The 18,023-nt window shown below is 43.4% G+C and overlaps 2 protein-coding genes across 3 annotated transcripts in view; one reads left to right on the forward strand and one right to left on the reverse strand.

The window, feature by feature from the left end:
• NPTN (neuroplastin) overlaps window positions 1-4,679 on the forward strand; it is a gene marked incomplete at its 5' end in the record, with an annotated part of 34,456 nt that extends 29,777 nt beyond the window's left edge. The window contains 3 exons of the mRNA XM_008708652.2: window positions 2,216-2,237; window positions 3,051-3,125; window positions 3,665-4,679. Coding sequence (XP_008706874.2) covers window positions 2,216-2,237; window positions 3,051-3,111 — 83 coding nt within the window. The remainder of the gene's footprint in view (window positions 1-2,215; window positions 2,238-3,050; window positions 3,126-3,664) is intronic.
• The window catches only part of REC114 (REC114 meiotic recombination protein), a 98,766-nt gene continuing 85,336 nt past the window's right edge, over window positions 4,594-18,023 (reverse strand). For both annotated transcript variants that reach the window (XM_040643015.1, XM_008708514.2), the window contains 3 exons: window positions 12,906-13,106; window positions 7,703-7,792; window positions 4,594-4,938 (listed from right to left, as the gene is read on the reverse strand). In XM_040643015.1, the coding sequence (XP_040498949.1) occupies window positions 4,774-4,938; window positions 7,703-7,792; window positions 12,906-13,106 (456 nt within the window). In that variant the 3' untranslated portion in view covers window positions 4,594-4,773. The remainder of the gene's footprint in view (window positions 4,939-7,702; window positions 7,793-12,905; window positions 13,107-18,023) is intronic.

An 18,023-nucleotide genomic window follows, 5' to 3' on the forward strand; every position in this document is an offset into this window, starting at 1 on the left:
GTTTACTTCATTCACTTTCACAACTAATTTGGATTTCAGTTTGCTGTTTAATCCTCATTTACTTTTTGATTTTCGTTCTGTAGTTCTGTTCTTTCCCTCTCTCCTGATTTCCCTGTTAGGGTCAGGTTGGTTTTTTTGTTTTTGTTTTTGTGTTTTCTTTGTCTGACCTGTAAAGGGAGAGGGGTGCCGCAGATAGTGACTCAGTCCAGGACAGTGGGAGACACGAGGCTCTTGTCTTGGTCCCTTGTAAACGTGCACGTGGATCTGGGGACAGCTGGAGTGCGATCTAGACACGAGCGTGAACAGCACCCGCTCCCACTTGCAGGCACGGCCGTTGCACCAGGGCCGCTGCTGCTGAAACCCCTACACGCGGCCCTTTGCACGTTACCGGCTGGTTGGGCTGGAGGATGACGTCACTGGGCAGACAGCAGGGCCTACCCCTCCGCCACCAAAAGAAAGAAAAGCTTGCGTGTCAAGTGCTTGGGTCGGTGCGGACAGTGTCATGCTGTGAGGATATTAGCTTGGCTATCGCGATTCCCCCTCCCCTGCTTTTTCTTTTCATGTTGGGAGTAAATTGGTGATATTCTTGTCCGTTATCTTGCTTTAGAATTTTCTGTTTTCCGGTGCACAGCCAGAGCACTGAAACTATTCTAAGTTTGCTCCTGGGTCTTTTCCTTTAAGTCCCCGAAGTGCTTAGTTCCTAGCATGTAGCTGAGCTGGCTTGGCCTGGGTGCTGAGAGCCGAGGGTGTTGTGGTGAGAGTAGGCGCAGGCCGGGCTCGTGTCTCAGTCTTGACTTGTCTTGTGTATCCACTGCATACAGAGCACACAGATGTCTTGGGTGTCCTCGAGTCTTAGTTTGTTCTCCGTACCTGTTCGGTAGTGTACTGTTGTTGGTAGCAGAATCCTGTGGACACTGATGTGTCGCTAGCCTGTCGTTTTGGCTGACAAGTCATTGGTTTGTGGTTAGTTTGTTTTTGTTTTTGTTTTTTTTCCAATCTTTTTTTGCTCCAGTCACTGTGTGTGCTGGCGGTGGCTTTGCCTCTCCGTTGCCTCGAAGGAACAGGTGGAGCAATGTCTCCCTGTGACAGACATTACTCCTGACGTGTGCTCCTGCAGATGCCTACACTGAGACTGTGACCTCCATAACTGCTTCATGTGCACCAAGCCCCCTTGTGGAATCCTGCTGAGAGTTTTTCTGGAAGCCTTCAGTGAAACCAAACTGTTCTGAATCATTTAGTCTACCTGACTTATGTAAAATAGAAAGAAACTAAGAGCACTTACTTGTTCCCTCCCCTTTGTGGGCCTCTTTAAAAAAACATTCATGTATGAACATCCCTGCCTCAAGGGGACCAAGTTGCCCTTAGTCCAAACAGGAAAGAAAAACAAATCAGAATTGTGAAATACCAATTTCAGAAGGCTTCTAAACTCAGATAATGTAAGCTTTTTGGTTTAAAAAAAAAAAATCTCATGGCTCGTCTGGATTTGGGTTCTGGTTTTGGCCAGGGCTCGAGTTGAGCCTGTCTTTCTGTCTGAAGTCTTTTCTAGAGGGATGTCACCACATTTCAGCTCTCTCTGGTGTGTCACAGAACGTCTGGCGTGCAGACACTTGTTGCTGGCATCGCCCAGCTGGGCTGACCCAGTATTAGGTCGCACTATTGTGGCTTCCTCTTCCTCAAGCTCTTCTCCAGCCTAAGACCCTCCTAAAGATTACAAAAGAGCGAGAACAGTGGCCTTTGGGGAAGTGAGGATGTGTGGCTAACTGTACAGGACATGCACATGCATCTACATGGCAGGACTGAGCCAAAACTGTGCGTGCATTCACCACAAGAAAACAAACAGCAGGATTTTACAACTGAAATGTTGGTTTGTCTTCTCATCTATTTAAGAGTGAACCACTGGAACTTGGGGACAAGATGAGTATGATGATATTGCAGCCTATCTGTCCGCTACAGTTGCAGTTTTTCATGACAAGCATTCAAAGTGTTAACTAAAACCATTGAAACAACATACCTGCCATTAAAAACCTGAATCTAGAAGTAATAACTCCATGAGTGTTTTGCACCTCCAGATGGAATGGCCTTGAATAAATGCTATGAATAGCCATGTTTGCCACTTGCCATTTGCTGTTCTATTAATTCTTATGTAGAGTCTCACGGTTTTCTCTTTTCTTCTCCTGTCTCTCAATGGATTGTTAAAAAACTGAACACCTTACAGACGATGAACCAGCTGGGCCAATGTAAGTACTTTATTGGACATTGATTCAGTAATTTGTTTTATTTTGTATTTGCAGTTTAATTGAAACGCGTAACAAAGGTGGTGGGGAGCCAGCGAGTGGAAATGAGTGTCCTAGTGTAGACCTCCCTGGCCGCACGGTCGGGGAGCTGACTGACAGCCATTCGATTCCCAGGACAGGCGGCGCAGATTTGGTTTTAGTAACAATATAAAGTGGAATGCCATGCAAGAAATTGTTTAAAATTTTGCACATCCTCTATGCTTAAATTGATACTGTGGGGGGAAATCACCAGTGTATCAGAGACTGCCCGTTCTGTTCATTTCAAGCTGTACTATGGGTAAGCTGCCTGGCTCCGTGAACAAGGGTGTGTATCCAGGAGAGATGGTACTGCAAGTTCTGAATCCGTCCAGGATAAGTGGAACCTCCCAGAGCTGGGGCCTGAGGAGTGAGAGACAGGCAAACAGTGCCCAACTTGGTTAAGTGCCAGAGGGCACAGCACTGCCCCATATGTGATCATTGTGTATCATTTGAGAAGAGACAGTGGTCCACTAGTTTTACCTTTATAGTAATTCTAGTCTGTACATCAGAGGGAAAGGTACCTGTATATTGTCTGCCTTGGGAGTCAAAAGGATTAATCGAAGCTATGTAGGCACTTTATAGAAAGAATATATTTATACCCTGACGCGCAGTAAAATTTATTACCCCAGGGACGGTGCTCTTTCACTTGAAAGAGTCCCTGTATTTCCATGTGTTATAATTCCAAGCGTTGCTCCTGACTTTGAATTTAACTTTTATAATGCCATTTTTCCTCCAAAGGAAAACCAACTCAACCAACAATCACAAAGATAAAAACTTGCGCCAGAGAAACACAAATTAAATACCGCTTATAATGTAAGTATGGCCTTCTTTAGAAATTTTGAGAATTATATTCAAATGAATGTGCCTCTGTGGACCTTGTCACAGATTCTTCAGTAGTTGGCGTCATGTGGTGGGATCTTGTAGTTCATTTCAGAGCAGCCGATGCTGATGGGACAGGTTCTGTCTCTGTCCGTGCAGTGCAGCGTGGAAAGGCGCATTTTCAGCTGTGTTACTCCACATATTTCTGTAACTGCCATTTCCGAATATGTATGGTGTTTTAGAAAGGTCCTGCACCACTATTTAACCATATTTAAAAAGGTAAAAATTGTCGCCTTAGGTGGCTTATTCCCGGAGACCAGCTAATTCCACTTTGCTTGTGAGGGCAAGGCGAGAGTGGTGGCCGGGCACGGCTGGGCCGGAGTGCGCGCCGCGTGGGCACATGGAGATCAGAGTTTCCCACCACATCCCTGAGCGCGCTGTCTGAACCAAAGCTCTGTTTGGTGTGGCACTTGGTGTAGTCTTAGGTGACAGTGCATATTCCCTTTTAATTTCCACGTACTCTTTCTTTACAGATCTTTAGGTTCCTGAAACTGGTGGCAACATGACCTGCTAAATTTTCTGCTTGGACCTCTTTGGTTCTCTCCCCTTTCAAGTGAGCAACACCACAATGACTGTCTAAAGCATGCCTTATTTAGCCTTTCCTGTAAGGGTGACCTAGTCAGGTACATTTTAAACAATGCTTCAGTGTAGAAGGTGTAAACTATTTTGGGCTTGATGTGCTGTGAATGTTGCTTTTTCCCCCCTTTGTTAAAATATTTAAGTAGAAGTGAAAAGGTCCTCTGAGGATCGGATCGTGCATGCGCCATTTTTTACTTAATGCAGCTGTTAAATTGGCAAAGCTCTAAATTGCACTGCTGCCATCTAGTGATAACATTTTTGTAAAGTACAGCAAAACCTACAGATATATACAGTATATAAATATATATATATATATATTTATATTTTTGGGGGTGGGAGAAATCCAAAATAAAATAAATGCTTGTTTCATTTTTTAGCTGCTGATACTCATTCCTTATTGTATGTTGTCAGATGAGGAAATTGTGCAGTTCTGGTACATAAAGATGAGTAATATAAACTGAAATCTATAGTTCTAAGGGCTTAACCTACGACTCTGGTAAGAAGCTGGAACACTCCACTGAATGGATATATTGAATTGCAGTATATATGTATGATTGCTTTTTAAGTGATTCTTTTGTTAAATCATGTAAATTCTTAAATCCTTTTGCACTGATGTGTTGAACCTTATTGTACATTCAATTAAGGCAAACTTTTATAATTTACCTTTTGTTTTCAATGACCTTGAAATGTTTTCGCATGGTATTCTATGCAACTCGTTCTCCTCCGGGGTTGACACTGTATTTTCACATTGATTTAACGGTTGAGTGTAGATTTTCTCGCCCGGCAGGGTTCTCATGCGGTGTGTAACCGTAGATGCATGTACTTGTGTTTTGTGTAAGAGCTGAAGTGCAATGATGTATAGAAAAGTGGATTCACCTGTTTTTAAAAATAAAACATTGATAAAAGGTGTTTGGAATAATACTCTTTATTCTTGTATCTAACCTTAGGAGGAAGCACTTTTTCAGTGCTTTCAACTTCCTTAGTTCTATATGTATGTGGAGTGCTAATTTCTCAACCCTGTCAGCTTTTTGAGTTCCTTTTCCACCTCTTCCACAAATGCGGGGAAATTCTGATCCATGAGGCACAAGCGTAGAAAGGGGCCTAACTCTTCTGCGTCCCACGCAGATTGTTCACAGACGGGGGGCCGCGCCTCTGACACCAGGAGAGACTGTGGGGATTTCAGAAGAGTAGTTTATTAGAGATTATAGCCAAAAGCATTAATAGCCTGAATAGAACACAGAAGAACTTTAAGGAAATATTAAGGAAACATACACCCAAAATTAGTGTTCTATTAGTTTTATAGGGTTCCTCTATATAATGTTCTTAAATATACATAGGAAGTGACATCAGCTGGCATCCCTAAGTATCTCAGATGTATTAATGAAATGATTTACAAAGTTAAGATCCTGCTTTAATGAAGAATACTGTGCTAACATTTTGTAGATTGATAAAGTTGTCAATGAATGAAATGCACTAGCTTCGTTCATGTTTCCCACCTCATAGATGAGTGGGTGTGAGCAGTTCAGTATGTGGAAAGTGGGTTTTGAGTGTAATAAAGAGAAGTCACAAACTGACCATCCAAAGGAAATAATTAACTCACTCCTGTCTCTTTCCAGTCCTATTCATGAAGTTTGACAGGGAGAGAAGCATGTAACTATCACCACAATCAAGAACAGACATTTCCATACCCCCCCGCCCTGGAAAATTTCTTCACACTACCTCAACTCTTGTTGTCACTTAACCCCCGGCAACCACTCATCTGTTCTCCATACCTTATGGCTTTGCCTTCTCCAGAATGTCATAAATGAGGTCATATAGTATTGAGCAAGTTTTTCCCTTAATTCATCGGTATGTCTCCTTTGGTAAATTGCAGTGTTTTAAAACCAGTTGAATGGGTTGCCAATATTTAGATATTAGAGTTCCAATCAAAGTCTGACCATGCTTGGCAGTGTGGAAGGTGTGACGCCGGACTCACAGTCTCATGTGATACTGGGCTCTGGCTCTGCTGTGTTCCCTCTACGTTTCCTACCCTAGGTAGGTGGTTTTATGCCCTTTCTGTGGATGGCATGTGTACAACTGATCTTTCCCTAGAAACTGTCACAGACATGTACTCTTCTAAATTCAAACCCGCTTCTCAGACTCTACTTAAAGATAGAAGAACATGAAAGTAACATGGAGCCCTGCTCTCCGGTGAGAGCCACTGTTAACAGGTCAGTGCATATCCTTCCAACTTTTGTGTGTTTGTATTTATGACAAAAAATAAATCATCCATGCTGCTTTGTAGCCTTTTTAAAGACTTAATGTACTGCTAATATCTTTCCATGTCAATCGACAGGGTATATATCACTTTTATTGACTGCATTTTTATTCCACTTATGCTTCCACCACACTTAGAACCACTTTTAGTATCCTATTAGTGAACATTTGTTTCCAGGCTCGTTTCTACAACCAGCACTGTGAAGGGCGTCCTTATATGCATGTTTGTGTAGTTGAAATGCAATTATAGGTAATAAGATAGAACGTTAAATTTGATCTATATTGCTAAACTGGTTTCCAAAACGTTTTTACCCACTTACATTCATGGAATGACTCGTCTAGACGTTCAGAGCAAACGAGTACCGTATCTGAGCTGCCAGCCCGGTGCTGCTGCTTGTTTGCACATGGTTCCTTACCGTGTAAATAAATTGGGCTAAGATACACCTTTTATAGCAACTGACGTTTCCTAAAGAAGGATCTCACACCCTGCCTTTTTTCCGTGTTTTTTCTGGCTCTCCTGTCCTTAGCCACTCATTCAATTAACCTCTAACCATAATCCAGATATGAGGCTACAGGCTGGGGCACTATGGAGTTTGGTCTGCTGCTGGACAAACAGGCTTTTAGGGTTCTTTTGGTTTTTTGTTGTTTTTGGTTTTTTGTCATGGTTGCTTGAGTTATTAAAAGAAATAGACATGAATTCTCAGTCTTCTTACGTCTTTTTTAGTTCTATAACTGTCCCTTTCTTTTGCGTTAGTGGTAAGCCAGATAGAGAAAACACCAATGTTTTCTGTTTTATACCACTGTTAGCACAGTTCAGTAACTACATTAAAGAGAAAATTCAGGGGCGCCTGGGTGGCTCAGTCAGTTAAGGGTCTGATGCTTGGTTTTGGCTCAGGTCATGTCGTCAGGGTCATGGGATCAAGCCCGACATTGGGCTCCACACCTACGGTGGACTCTGCTTGAGATTCTCTCTCCCCCCTCCCCCTCCCCCAGCTCGTACAAGCTCTTTCTAAAATAAATTTAAAAAAAAATTCATCCTTGAATATTGATGACTTCCATGCAGAATTGTAAGGAGGGCACAAGTTGCTGGCCTGAGAGCGTGCTGTCGAGTGCGGCAGGGAACGCAGTCAGGAGACAGGCCTCCAGGAGCTCCCAGCGGGGCAGGCATCAGGTAACCGTGGGTTTGAATGAAGAGGTTTTGTGGGATTCTTTGGTAACAGCAAAGTGCTGTTCGGGAGGGAGACAGGAGTGTCTGAAAGCAAGTCTGTGCGAACAAGGCTGAATGCTCCTGGATTTCCACACAGCTGAGATCTTAGCACCGGAAATTTGCCCCTACAGAAACCATCATTGATCTGATTCCAAATTCATATTGGTATTTGTCTTAGAAGAGTTCTCAAATTTCATGTACAAAATTAAATGGAAATCCTTCCCTCTGTTCCTTTTTGGGGAAGTGGTAAGTAAACCCTTGACCTCACACACGGAACCGCTAAAGCCACAGGCAGGGCGCCCCCCGGCTCCCTCCCGAGACCCGCTCTTCCGGCGCGACGGCAGATGGAAACAGCTCCTCTCCAGTGCTTCGGCTTACGCTTCCACAACAAGGGGTGAACACAGACAGGCAGATTCCTCGGGATCCCTGTTTTCACCACCAAGAAAAACAACAGGGAAATAGGCTCTACCTGGGCTAACGAACTCACTGAGCTCCTTCCTCCGGAAGCGCTCGTGCTGGCCGGTCCACACGGCTGCGGCTTCTCCGGGTTCTGGGGTGGCTGCAAGGAGACGGCTGCAATTAGGGGACGAGCTGAACGTAATCATAAACGCCACCGGCCATCCTAGGAGTGGCAACACGTGTGCTTGTGTGAAAAGAAAGTCAGTATCCGTAAAGGGCGTAGGGTCCTCGTCGGTGGAGTCTGTCCTGCTTTCAGCTGGGCGAGAGGGTACGGACAGCGGGACAGAGCCGGGCTGAGGCTCCCGCCCTGGGCCTGGTATTCGTTCCTCCGTGTCTCACAGGCTGTTAGCGCATCTCGCTGGCCAGCACCACCGTGCACGCCTGGCCTTGGGGCCCAGCCCACGTGGACACCGCCCAGCTTCTGATAATGATTTGTCCCTTTCTGAGAGTTATGACTCAAGTGATACATCATCGTTGCAGAAAAGCAAAGCGGGGGGGGGGACCCTATAATTTCAACATAACCGTATGCTTTTAATAAAACTTAAATCTTTTTAGATATGCTGAGGGAATGAGTTTAGTGAGTAAACTACCAAGACATCTTCATCAACAATGTTTGTGTCCCCTAGACACCCGGGTGAGAAAGGGAATGGGCCACAAAGAACAAGGCAGAGGTCCAGCCCTCAACCCACAGTCCAGTGAGACCCTACAAGGAAAACAATGAGGATAACGCAAGCTAAGAGGGGCTGGCACGGGGGCAGGCCTAAGACTGCAGGCTCTGGGGTGGCAGGGGGGCCGCCGGGGCTGGACGCTAGGCAGCAAGTCCAGGGATGCGCCAGAATCCGCGCTCTTTCAAAAGAATACGACGTGAAGGGGTGGTCTTGGGTAGAGCACAGGGGATGTTTTCCAGGCAGATAAAATCCACACAGTGCAGGAAGAGGCCTGGAGGCCCGAAAGGCTCGGAAGGCTGCTTCTCCCTAAAAGCGCAATTCCCGAAGCCCCACCCGCTCCTTCCTCGCCACACGTCTGCAGGCCCGCCTGGGTTTGGGTCACCCATGGCCCTTGCACACAGGCGTGCCCGCCCCAGCTGTGAGCTGGCGGGATCATGTGGGGAGAAGCCAAGGCCCTCCCTGGAAGGTGCCTCTGTCTGTCAGCATGTTCTGGCTGCCAGAAGTCCGAGGGGGCCAAATTCTGTCTCATACGATGTGGAAGCTGACTCTCACTAGTCAGTAGGTATTCCGAGAAAAGGACATCTGGAAGCATCAAAAACAGACGGGAAAAGAAAACTAGTCAAGAATACTAAAAATGAGCAAACAGGTTAAGAGACTCGAATCAGAAGTCCCTTGGCAAGCGCCCTTTCTCTGTTCAGTTTCCTCACCTGTGAAAATAAAAGACTCTCGTGCCTGGCATTTCTTCTGGTTCTAATATGTGAGGCTTTCCTAGGATATGTCCCAGGTCAGCTCACACCGTGTTCCTCAGACAACTGGGACAGACATCAGCCAAACGTGGTGTCGCGTAAACACTGAACCATAGCCAAATGTGAGGGCAGCACCTGGGGCTGGTAGGGTGGTTCGGGTTTACACCGTCCTCCACTCAAGTGTATAGACATGGAAGGTTCTGTGCACACAGGAACTGGCAGTTCACCTAGGAACTACCATGCTCCTTCCTGCGCCCCTCTCTGCGGTGGACCGGGTTGCCTCAGAAGCCCTCAGCTTGAGAAACACTTGGTTAGGCCACAACTAGCAAAACTAGAAGGCTGAAGGAAAGTAAAAACAAGACGCTCTGGGAAATGACTCAAGAACTTGAAGTAGAAAGACATGGAATTATCTCTACCTGCAAAGAAGATAACTATTTCAGACAAAAAATATATATATAGGTATTAGGGAGATGACACACCTGGATACAGGAGAGCAGCAAGATGACTAGAACTTGGCCACAGCCTGCAACTCTTTAAGATGGAGTCTGAGAGAGGGAGCATGCTACCACATTTGCATGGCAGCAGCTAGGGGCAAACCTGGGAATGTTTTGCGATTAGGAAGACTAGAATGTTCTAGGCAATGCTTCACAATGTCTACACTGTGGCAAATTAACCCAGTGGTTTTATCTTGTCTTCTGCTCTGCAGCTTCAGACACTCCATCTTGTTATGGCCCCACTGATTCTGGAGCTCTGACCCTGGCTAACTAACCACACGCTAACGTGTTCACCTGCAAGGAAACGCAGATGTGGGCGGGTAACGGTACTGGCAATGGCTGTCGTAATGAGTGACGTTATTAGGACGTTCTCCACGTGTAGTACTACGTGTGTGTGTGTGTGTGTGTGTGTGTACATACACGTATACAACATTTCCATCTCACCCTGTTACAGATGGGGTTCAGGGACTCACACGAGATCACACAGCCACTAACGGGGTCAGGATTCAAAATCAGATCCATTTTGATTCCAAAGCCTGTGGTCTTTGCACGACATTGCATATAAGACCAAACTACAGTTTGGAAAAGTCCCTGAATACAGAATCGAGAAAAGACATGAGAAATTTCTAGCCACTTTGGGGATACTTCTACCTAGGTATGAGGGACCAGCCTTCAAAATCAGAGAGCTAGAGCCTCCATCCGCTGCTACGGCTCACAGCCCTCAGCCTGTGTGCGCTACTCCACGCTACAGCCTCAGTTTATCTTCTTATTTCAGATAATGGTGTAGCCTGCTTAGGTCCTAGCCTGATGCATCGTCGTTGCCTTTATAAGGCATTCCAGCCCACGTCCCAAATCCTAGGACCCTATTTGGTTCCTGTCCCACCCCATGCACTGGGTACCATAATCTGAATCTCATAACGGATCGATGAAACCTACAAAAGAAGATAATCTATTCAGGGGGCAAAGGATCCTAAGCACTAAAGTACCTTGTAATAAACCACTCCATCCCATTTGTAGGGAAGGGATTCTTAATATAGTGGGAGCTGATGTGGCAAAATGCCTGAAACTAGATCCAGGGTTTGTAAGAAATGTAGCTTTAGCATGAAGACATCTTCACAAAGAAGATCAGACAGAAACAAATGAAGGGAAAGAATTCTAACACAAAATCTTATTTGGCAAACTAAACACATTCAAGAGGAAATCAGCCCTTGTTCAAAGAAAAGGACCTTATGATAAATAATATAAATTTACCTTCACGCTAGATAAATTATGAACCAGAAACTTGGTGGCAAAACAGCAACAACGAACCGTCTTGGTCCAGTGGATTTAAGGGCCCTTACGTGATGAGGGGACAGAAAGCCACATGCACAGAAGAAAGGCAATGAGGACATAGTGTAAAAATGGTCATGTCCAAGTCACCAAGAGAGACCTCAAAAATAAATAAACAAACAAATAAATAAACCTGTTTTAAAAAATTAGAAAGCCAGGTTTGGAAAATCATTTCTCAAAGTAGAAAATAAAACCCCCAGCTTGAAACTGGAATTTCATCTCAGGAGCAGAGGTAGATGCTTATGCGAACAGCATTTGGGAGGAGGCCAAAGAAATGCTAGAATATGTCCTTCCAGGAGCAATTCTGTAACAATTATTCTCCAACTTATGATCACAAGACCCCTCTACACTTGGACAAATTACTGAGGCCCTCGGACAGCTTCTGTTTTGGTTCTATCTTTCTGGTACTTAATATGTTAAAAATGAAAACAATAATTAAAAATACTGAGTCATGGGGCGCCTGGGTGGCGCAGTCGTTAAGTGTCTGCCTTCGGCTCAGGGCGTGATCCCGGCGTTATGGGATCGAGCCCCACATCAGGCTCCTCCGCTGGGAGCCTGCTTCTTCCTGTCCCACTCCCCCTGCTTGTGTTCCCTCTCTCGCTGGCTGTCTCTATCTCTGTCAAATAAATAAATAAAATCTTAAAAAAAATAAAAAATAAAATAAAAATACTGAGTCGTTTAAAAAAATGAACCCATTATATGTTATTAAAAATGTTTTTATGAAAAATATTTCCTAAAACAAAAACGTCGTGTATTTGCAAACCTCTGGAATGCCTAGCTTAATGGAAGACAAGTGGACTCTATGTGCTCTGCGTTCAGTCGGTTGCTTTGGATGAGGCACAGGAGGAAGGTCGGGCTTCACACAAGTATGTGGGTAGAAAAGGCAGAAGTATCTTAAAATAACCTTTTCAGGTAAATGTGGATATTCTTTGATAGGACACCAAAACTCAAGAGCTAGCTTCTTAGAAGTTAGTTGTAGCACCGAATCTGAAATCACCGCAATGAACTTGCCACACTCTGTTATATTAAAACCAGTGGACTGTTTTGTACTTTCATCTTTATCCATGCGTGATTTTGTAGCATAATGGACTGGTCATTTGGAAAATACTGGTTCACCGGACTATACGGATCTTCCAAAATGTTGAAACTTGTTGTCATATAATTATTTCTAAAAAAGAAAAATACCCATGTTCATTAATAGCACTATCAGAAAAGTCTTCTGGGTTAGGAGGCTAGGACGGTCCAGTGGCAGATGCAAGTTATCCAAGATTCCAATCTTCACTCGAAAAGCTCATTTCGTCATTGTCAATAAATACTCTTAGTTGTCTTCCAAAAATGACTGGCTCACTTCATTTGAGAAAATGTCCACCGAACACCCAAACATGGGTACCCACAGGACTAACGGCGCCCCACGGAGCAGGGGCCAGTCCAGTGGCCAGCTCGGGCGCACGCACTTCCCCTCGAAACAGCCGCCGTGCCTCCGAGTGCAGAGCGGGTGTGCGCGTTCTCACGGCCAGCGACTGCAGAACACCGCGCTCACTCCCCGCACCGCTTGGTGTCGCCGCCTTGATATGTGCTAAGGTGTCAGCAGCTTTGCTCACAATTCTTTCATCAGGTTAATGCAAATACTGACATGGTGAGAAGGGCAAAATAGTGTCTTAATATTACTATGAAAACAAGAGTGACTTTATGGACCCCTGCAAAGGGTCTCAGGGAAGAGTCCATGGACCGTACATTGAGGACTACGGTCTGTTGTGACACCCAGAACGCGGCCGGCACTCCTGGCTAGTCTAATTTCTAGGATTATAGGTAGCTACAGTGACGATCCACCCTCAATTTAAATAAGTCACTCAACATGAGGTACCTTTTAACCTATAAATCAAACAGACTCAACAAATTCCACTGTGATTTTGCCCCCCCCCCCCCAGCAACACCTTGTCAGGTTTCTCATGAAGCCAACACACTCGCCTACTTACCCCTTGCTGCGGTGGGACGTGCTGTGCACGGCTTTCACCTGCCCTCAGCGGGCCGGGACTCAGCCCGAGCTCTTGGCTGACTCTGTCGGGCACCTGGACGGTCACATACTGGGCCAGCTTCTGCACACAGCTGCCGCAGTGTTCCAGCGCCTGCTCCTTGGACCCTCCACCAAACTGCACCCGGAACATGCGGCTCTTGTTCTATGGGACAAACGCAAAGTGACCCTCAGTAAGCCTCGTCATATGCTCGTTTACCGTGCGGTCCTCCAGTGAGTGCTTCTCTTTGCTTGCCGTGGAAGAGGTATGGATAAAGGACCAACTACTCTAGATTGTTACTGTGGGTGGAGAAAAGCCAGTAATTTTTTCCCTCCCTCTTTGGGGAACCTCTCCTACTAAATTCATCTCCTTCAGGGGACTGTCATCAGCAAGAATGGAAACACCTATCGGATAAAGACCAGGAAAGTCACTACGGACTGCAGTGAAAGATCAGTGTTGTGTCTTACTTTGGAATAAAGATTTCACAGCTTCTAATTCCTTAGGTGGAAAATCCGTGCTGGCTCAACAAACTTTTTCTAAACCTAAGTATGTAAAAGAGCGAACCAAGGAGATGGCACATTAAACAAACCAGTGAAATTAACCAACAAGACTGGGGAACAGGCGACAGTCAGATGCTAAGAGCACGTGAATCTCAGTGTTGTAACCTGCTGTGTTCTAGGTCCGGAAAGAAGCCCGACGACCACGCAAACCACACGTTGCCTCTAGTTTGCTGTATGCGTTCCATCCCTTGGCAAATCAGCAAACGCGGGAGAGACGCAGTTAACACTGTAAAAGTTTGGCAACTACAACAAACTTGATTGTAAGTTTAAAAACAGAACTATGTTGTCACAGTAACAACAAAAATAGACCCATTATTTTAGTATAAGTGGCTTCCTGTTTTGCTAGTCTGATATTCTGCTAGTTTAGAGGAACGGGTACATACCAGATAGGTGGTACGTGTGGTGTGCCTTGGTTCAGTTTCTTCTTTAAAGATAGCCAGACGCTAACTTCGCACAGGGACAGTACTTCCCACTTATTAAATATATAAATCACTGCTAACGGGAAAATGTCCAACCACAGCTAACAAAATCCTTTAAGTTCCCAGAGGCAAAAGTTCCTTGGTTTGCCTGTTCCCAATTTGCACTATTTAAATTTTTAGATAAAGCCATTAGGCAAAGCCACATTTCCGTTACAGAAAACTCTGGGCATGTCTAAGTGATGAGAAGGTATCTTGTTTAGAAGAACAGACACTGCTCCCTCTTTATTGCCACTGTTGGGTTCTCTTCATTTGGTAATTCACTTAATCCTTACCCTAAGTGTAAAATAACCCATTATCACTACCCCTACGACAGTGAAATAACATGAAAAGGGAATACCCGAATATATACATATTACTGTTTAGTAACCTAAGAATATAAAAGTAGAAGTATAGTTCATTGCTCTTAATGACTGAGGAGTGTCCCTTTATTTAACTGGCCCCTGCTGACAAGCATTCACGTATTTACAGCCTTTTGTCCTGTTACAAACAGGAGCTGTGGTAGGCATTCTCATACATACATCTTTGTGCATAAATCTGCCTGGTCAAAGGTCTTGTGTATTTTGGTGCCTAATGCCAAACTGCCCTGGGCAGATAGCATCAGTTCCCTCCCGCTGACGGTCTGTCTGTCTGTGCTCTCCAACCCTGGAGATCCTTATTCTTTTAAGCTTTTTTTTACTCTACTAGGTTAACATAGATTTTTTATTGTAGAATTTCATTTCTTTGATTACAAATAAGGTCGAATATTTCTCTTTCACTTATTGGTCACCTGTGTTTTTTCTTTCCTGGATTCATTTCCTTGGCCATTTTTCTCTTGGATGAACAATCCCCAAATTGTCAGGAGTAACTGAAAGCTGATTTTCCCCGAGGAAGGAGAAAGAACTGATAAGAGACCTATACATTCCGTTTTTGGTAATTCTAGGAATCTTCTTCTTTTTTTTTTTTTGTGTGTGTGTGTGAATTGAGCTGCTTTCCTGTTTACAATTAATTAGCTATTTCCAGCTTACTCTAGTTTAAACTCTATATGAAGACATCTATATTAGTTAGTCCCATGCTGACTCTGTAATTACCCTAATCTTTGACAAGCAATCACGTTAGAAATTGTACCTCGGGGCTGGATGAAAGGCTGTCTACAGAAACACAGTTATCACTGTGTCAGCAGGCCAAAGACCTCAGACCCATCATGTACGTCTAGAGCGATCCATATGTGAGTGTGCGTAAGAGGGAGTCTGGACACTTAGGGGTCTTTCAGAATGTAGTTCCAAGAAAGACAGGGTAGGCTGTATGCGTGATAGACTAACTGAAGCCCTGCTCCAAGTTGGCTTCTGTAACATTCTCAGAATTGGAGCTTACCATCTGACGCCAGAAATATCACCTCAATGAATGTAGACCCCGGATAAAACTGAGGGGCATCAGGAAAAAAGGGTGATAATGAGCTACATTGCCATCCCACATCCTCAAGGCCATGGGGCACCACAATGGAAAAGCTGCCACCAAGTTAACAAAAAGGACTCCTAGCTTGAAAATCTTGATAAGATTTATTCTTAGGCCATAATTAAAAGTGAGAAAAGGCTCCTTGTGGTGAAATGAAAAGTTTTCAAGTATATGCCAACAGCCACGAACCGGCCTAAATATATAGTCTATCATCTAAGGAGATTAGCTCGAAGTTACTATATTTTAAGTGACGGTTTACATGTGAAGATTGTTCTCCCCTACTTCGGAGCACTTAATTACAAGTTATTACAACAAGCAGAAAACTCCCTTCACACAGACGCCTTGAGGAAACAAAAGTTAAGGATAAGGGCTTGCCTCTTGACACTTATCAAGTACCCACGAGACCAGGCTCCACCTTCTGGGGGGCATTGTGCCCGGAAATTCTGACTCACGGGTGTACACGGCATCTGCATTTGGTGATTCTTCAGCCGCAGGCTCTCTGGCTGATTCCCGTACGAGCACACATGGAAGATGCGGGCCTGGTTAGCACCCCGTGGGAGGAGAGCCAAGGAGACACAAGGCCTCACCAACCTGCTCCGTTTTCCTGCTGGTTTTAGATTCATTGCCCAGATCCGTCTGTATGAAGTTTCCCATCACCACTCGGACCCCAACGGAAGCAGTTTTCCCCACCATTGGTAGGGAATTCCTCTGCCATAGAAAAGGAAGGGGAGGGGAGTACAAAGAAAGGACTGAATGAGAGAAGGGGTTTCAACCTGTTCTTTGATTCTTTACTTTGAAACCAAGAGGCAATACTCCAAGCCCAGGCCAGACAAAATCATGAAAACATGATTCAGTGAGTTCTTGGGGGTAAAGAAGACAGTGGTTTATGTTTACTTCTTTAAACCAAAGTCCCTGCAGATAGGTAATTAAATGTTGACTGTTAGCCAATTAACCTGGACCATTTTGATCAGAATTACTGAAAAAAAAAAGGAAGCCCAATTTGCAAAGAGGCAGAACTTAACAATCTGCTTATTTCATCCAGACAGAAAAGAAATACAATCTTTTATTTACCCACAGAATTTAAGCTACATTAAATTGCTGTTAACAGAATAAAAACTTTATTTCAAAATACTTCTTCCATTTGTCAACTTAAACAATGGTGTTTGTTACATAATACTTGGTTAACTAAAAGTTATCTAAGGCAAGAAACACCAAAGATAACCTTTCCCAGGTAAGGCAAAAGAAAAAAAAAAATCTCAATATTAATATATCAAGTCAACAGATCACAAAAAGGAAAAAAAAAACACATGATCTTGATAAGGTGTCAAAAAGCTTTTGATAAATCAATTTCATATGTAATCCTGATAAAAGTATTAGTAAATAAACTTTAACTGAAAGAATATCTCCCTTACATGGTAAAGAATATCTGATCAACAGCTAGAAATGTTAACGTCTAAACACTACTTCCTGTTCACGTCAACAAGAGGTCAAGGACGACTCTATAGCCATAGAGTTAGTGTTCTGAAAAGTCTAGGTAATTCAGTAAGGTGAGAAAATTAATAAGTATAAACTACTGGAAAAAATAAAATTGTCATTGTAGATTATAAAATCACTTTCTTAGAAATTAAAAAATTAACAAATCAGAGTTAATAAAACTTTAGTGAGGAAGCCAAATTTCAATTAATTCAGAAAACATCTAATAATAAGCAGCTAGAAATATCTTTGGGATAAAGAATACCATTCACAGTAACAGTGGGCAAAAGGTTCCTAACCTTAAATATTTCTAAAATCTATCTATCTATCTATCTATCTATCTATCTATCTATCTATCTATCTATGACTTATATACATATATATAAATTACACAAATTACATATATATTTCTACATAGCATGTAATCTGTACATGTATATAACATGTAATCTCTATACATATTCTGTCTAAATACTTTGAAGAAGAAAATAAGTCAATACAGTAGGTTCTCTATACATATTCTGTCTAAATACTTTGAAGAAGAAAATATGTCAATACAGTAGGTAGGTGATTCAAAGAAAAACTACAGATGGGTCACAAATACACAAAAAATGTTCATTCTCATTAGTTATCAAAGAAATGCAAATTAAAGGAAGATGCTCATTTCTGCAATCAGATTGGAAGCTAAATTTAAAATTTAAATTATATCCCCCTATTGCAAAGAATTTGGATAAATGACAATTCTTACAATTCACTAGTGCTGTAGAAACAGGGGCAACATATAGAGAGGGCAGATTTACAAACTAAATACACATACTTCCAGGACTCCTATCTCAAGAACTCTGTAAATAAATCCTTATGAAAATCAAAACATTTTTATAATACTGAAAACTTGGGAATTAGCTGAATCATGTTGCTTCCAAACTATAAAATGCTATGTAGCCACGAAGAATCACGTTTTCAAAGACTAAGAAAGTCATGACTCGGGGTCATGTTCCTGATGTAATGTTACATGACAGGACAGCAGGATACAAAGCACTCTGTGTAACGCAATCCCAAGTGTATAAATCGTCTATATGGTAGACACTGTTCAATGCCATGAGCAGATACATACGACGGCTGGAAAAGCCAAAGGCTCA

This window comes from Ursus maritimus, unplaced genomic scaffold (genome assembly GCF_017311325.1).
Source record: "Ursus maritimus isolate PB19 unplaced genomic scaffold, ASM1731132v1 scaffold_27, whole genome shotgun sequence".
In the NCBI taxonomy this organism is placed as follows: Eukaryota; Metazoa; Chordata; class Mammalia; order Carnivora; family Ursidae; genus Ursus; species Ursus maritimus.